Genomic DNA, 4,403 nt, shown 5'->3' with positions numbered 1-4,403 from the left:
GAACATATTACAGTGGTGGGTCTTACAAGCTTGAATCGGTGAATAAAACAGCTCATTTGGGCCACCAAAGGCCCAGCGGATGTAGGAATTGAATATCTCAAATACGTTCGATATATTGTAATGGACGCTAAGCACCAGTTTACTTACCTGTTGCTGCAATCAAGCTTTAAATACATTATATCAGCCATGTCTGAGGCACTATTTGTGAAAAATGTTATCGGAGCATCAAACATGTTCGTTCAGCGATAAAGTGCCCGCTGGGAAAGTGCGGAAAAACATCACAAAGGACTTGCTTCACTGTTTCAGTGACCCACGATGGATTCAATTTGAATGTTAACGCTGGCATAATTGTTTTTGAAACATAATAAATGCTACTTTTCTAGGAATAAACGCGGGTTAATAAGTTAGTCTGCATATCCCCAAAACGGACTAGATTGTTTGTGTTGTTTGAATACAATTAGAAGAATAATGTCAACAATATTGATATTCTTATGTAAATCATTCATTGAATCAAACACATCATATGAAAAATCGGCATTAGATGAGCATGTATGATATGACGGATTGGGATTCGGATTCGAAGTTCCGGATCTCAGAAAGGATTTGAATCGAAAGATTCGAATCCCTGTAGGGATTCAGTTTCCCCATCACTAGAGCAGGTAGAGTCTGTCAGAAGCATTTTGACATTACGCCATTTTGAAAACTGTTTGACAATCATGAGTCGGTTGGTCGATGAAATTTAACCAATCTTTTTATTTTGAAATTGCTAATTTTGTGGCTGTGTTTGTTAGATAATTTATGATTTTGGTTTTCTATGAGGTAAATACGATGTTTCATAATCCTGATATTAAGCAAATCGACCCGACATCCGATATTTCCAATTTATACGGATGTCGACTTTCGATGAAAACGTGAAAACATCGCAACGTCAAACGTGATCCTGCCACAGAAGTAAACAATAAAGTTAGTTCGGGTTTTCAGTGAAATAGTAAATTGTTGCAGAAAGATGTTCACCGAAAAAATACGGCAACTAACTCTGCTACTAGAAAAGCAAGAGCTCGAAGTAAGTCCAGTCGTTTCGGAAGTAAATTGAGTGGTATACTGAACATCAGTGTTCTCTTTCTTTGCAGGCTCCAGGAGGAATTGTTTCGATACAGCTTTACTCCGAACTTTTTGCCGCCTATTTGTATCAAAATGATCTGTAAGTACTTTCCATTAATGTTACCCTCCTTGATGCTGATACGTTTGTTTCGTTTCCAGCGCCAGTGCCCGTTTTCTCTGGAAACGTATACCACAAAACATGAAAGCCGGCCACTCGGAGCTGGAGCAGATGTATAAAGTGTATGTGTCCCTGTGGAACAACGATACGGCCGGTTTCTACAAAGCTATCAACCACGACTGGTCGAAGCATGTGTCGGAGCTGATGTTCGAGCTGAAGGAGAAAATACAGCAAGAAACGATTTCACTGATCGGACGAGCATACAGTTCCATCTTTGAAAATGTATTCGCCGAAATGACCAACCAAACAACCGACATGGTCGAGGATACGTGCAAAGGTCTCAACTGGGAGATCATCGATGGAGCGCACCCGCGATTGATAATACCAAAGCGAACGGTCGAGGAGAAACCGATTGTGGTCAGTTCCGAGGATCAGCTGCAAAGGCTCACCGACTTTGTTTCTTTCCTCGAAAACTGAAACGTTGATATGAAAACCCGGGTCACTGTGAGTGTTTACTGTAAAAAAAAGCAGACAATTTTGGTTTAGTTGATGAAATACTTCTCTATGATTTTCTAATAAATCTTCCGGAAAATTAATCAAACTAGTTTAGTTTATCTAGATCCGCAAAAGAGTACAAAAGCTTCTTCTAGAACCCCAGAGCTTTGAGAAGTGGCTGCGTACGTTCATAAATTTGAATTGAAATTTGAAAAGCTCTTTTGATAAATGTTCTATTGTTACTACGCTTTTGAGAACTTATCTTCTGTTGTTTGTATGGTCTAACGACTCCTGGCTTGCAGACAAAATTACATGACATGGACAACAGCAATAGTTTCTTGCATTATCCGAAGTATTAAAGGAGCCACTACGCCGTGTGGCAGGGAAAAATCGCCTAACGTTCAAACTATCCTCTAGCGCCATTTTCATGTCCCGCATTTCCTGTACTGTCATCCCACGTTGGTAGAGTCCGAAGAACAGCATAAATTTTTTGAGAAATTGTTTTTCTAGAAGCAACAACCTATCCAGTGTAGTGGTTCCTCCTAAAAAGTTTCTATTTTTTAAAAATATTATTAGTGTATTATTATGTATCTCAATATACTAAAGTGTTACCCGAGAATGTTTCTTTTCAAAAAAGTTCTCTTTTTATAGGCAATTTTAACTGCTCTACCTCCTTTTTTAGGACAAATCTTTGTTTGGTCACACATTATTTTTCTCAGCTTGATTTAACAACCAAAATTGGATCAATGTCTACTTTGAATGTTATTTTTCAATCAATGATTTTAAGAGCTATTCTTATTTTTATGTAATCTGGTTTTAATTACCAGACAACCAATTTTTATTCATTTCTCTACTAATTTATTGCTTTATTTTGTGCGCTGCAGTGTTTATTTCGAATCCCGTGCATTACAGCAAAAGGAGTAATATATTCCGTTCACATTTTATGCTTATACCGAGTGATTGAAAAAACTGTAACAAGACCCCAAACTGAATGATCGGCATGAAAATGTCCTCACATCACGCACATCTCTTTTGTAAGATGCGCATTAAATACCGGTTTTCACCTTTCCATTTCATTTGGCCAAATTCGTCGGGTTTGTTGTTTCAGCTTTCTGAAGAACCCACCTCAAGAACGGCTGGTAAGGAAATTCACCGCCTCATTACGGCCCTCATTGCGGCAAAATCAAATCTCATTAATCAATTATTAATGAGCGCTCCGGCATTGGAGGGAAAGCGTCGATTACGACCCAAACAACGATACGATGGACGGATGCTGCGCAATGCACACGCGAATATAGGGAACCGAATCGAATTTAAATAATCAAACATCTGCGCACCGTTAATGAGAAAGTACGCGACGTTTAGGCACTGATAAAAGGACGCACCGAGAGTTATGTCGCGGACGGAAAAATGTCTTACCGGAGGCTTCGTGTTGTCCTAACAAGGACCTTGATACCCGTTCCGTTGACCACAAACCCACAAATTAAAAAAAAAAAAATCGCCGCGGGTCGTTAGACCAAAATGAAGAATAATCGTGTTGCATCCCAAAACGACGTCTATTACACTGGCAATTATGTGTAATAATGCGTTTTTAAAAAATGATATTCCCATTACACAAGTGCTGCCCCTTCTTACAGCTGCCGGCTTGTGGTCGAAACGTGACAGGCATGGGCGACAAGAAAATGACACCTTTGCTGCTCCTTGGCTGCACGGGAAAAGTGGAGTCCTTGGCCGAGCGTTAAATTGTATCGGAACGCGGGACCGAACCGACTCAACACCGCACCTTTGATTGAATTTTGGAACCAACAGCCATAAGTGGTCCGTTCGAAATGCGGGCACGAGAGCATCGGCATCTTCGAAGAAGCCGTGCCCAGTGGCAAAAGGAGAAGAATCGAGAAACAAGCATCAAAGGAAAAAAGTATTTTTCCCTCAAACAAGCTGTGGAGGCTTGTTTGGATGTGGCCAGTTTTGGCAAATTTTCACAGCGACACGCACCGAGTCCGAACCCTCCGGGATGAAGGAAGGAGCAACCCATCTCATTAAGTGCCGGTAGCGATTAATCAATAAATAATTTACTGCTCAATGAAAGGCACACACCGTGGTCCAACGAGCCGCCAGTGGAAGGCATGGTTTAGGAATTTGAGAGTTTTCCTTTCTTTGCTGTTCGCAAGCATCTTGTTGACGAAATCGGTGCACAATACAGGGTGCATGATCGGACAAACGGACTGTCTTGCACTTGCAAGGCGGAAGAACTACAGCAATCCTCCTAATAGCGAAGAGTTTGAGATTTCCAAATTTGTACTCTACTGATTAGGAACGTTAAAAGTTTTTTTATAATTTAATTTTATAAAAAGCACACGTTTGCTCTGCAACATTCTTTTCATTTTTTCTTTATGAAGATAAAGATGTTTTTCTTTATGTTCAAACGTGTTTCCTAAACTTTCTCGTGTAATGTAAAAGCAATTGAAGCTGTGTTGAATGATTTTAAGCATATTCTTTTATTACTTAATCGTTTAAATTCCTCCTAAAAACGCATCTAACTTTTCAAACAAACCACATCTTGGAGGAAGAAATCCTTATGCATCTTCCACACTTCGCATCGTTCGTGACCATACCTGTTTTATAAGATTTTCTATTTATTTTTATTTCTGTTTTCAGGTCCGCCACCCTGTGATGCTGCGGTTCCGCG

At 39.9% G+C, this 4,403-nt stretch overlaps 1 protein-coding gene across 1 annotated transcript; it reads left to right on the top strand.

Moving 5' to 3' along the window:
• Positions 1–1,006: 1,006 nt before the first annotated feature.
• Positions 1,007–1,772, top strand: LOC131281552 (COP9 signalosome complex subunit 8). The gene is made up of 3 exons (XM_058310894.1): positions 1,007–1,063; positions 1,131–1,201; positions 1,261–1,772. The coding sequence occupies exons 1-3, from the start codon at positions 1,007–1,009 to the stop codon at positions 1,694–1,696; spliced, it is 564 nt and encodes a 187-aa protein (XP_058166877.1). The 3' UTR covers positions 1,697–1,772.
• Positions 1,773–4,403: the final 2,631 nt, after the last annotated feature.

This window comes from Anopheles ziemanni, chromosome 2, assembly GCF_943734765.1.
Source record: "Anopheles ziemanni chromosome 2, idAnoZiCoDA_A2_x.2, whole genome shotgun sequence".
Taxonomy (NCBI): domain Eukaryota; kingdom Metazoa; phylum Arthropoda; class Insecta; order Diptera; family Culicidae; genus Anopheles; species Anopheles ziemanni.
The sequence above is the reverse complement of the archived record's forward strand: the minus strand, read 5'-3'. Positions and strand labels throughout refer to the sequence as shown.

What these genes read in the sequence shown, in the direction of transcription:
- LOC131281552 (XM_058310894.1), top strand. Translation starts at nt 1,007, where the DNA reads ATGTTCACCGAAAAAATACGGCAACTAACTCTGCTACTAGAAAAGCAA. An exon ending in TAGAAAAGCAAGAGCTCGAA is followed by an intron (nt 1,064 to 1,130) that starts GTAAGTCCAGTC and finishes CTTTCTTTGCAG; the next exon opens with GCTCCAGGAGGAATTGTTTC. An exon ending in TATTTGTATCAAAATGATCT is followed by an intron (nt 1,202 to 1,260) that starts GTAAGTACTTTC and finishes TTTCGTTTCCAG; the next exon opens with CGCCAGTGCCCGTTTTCTCT.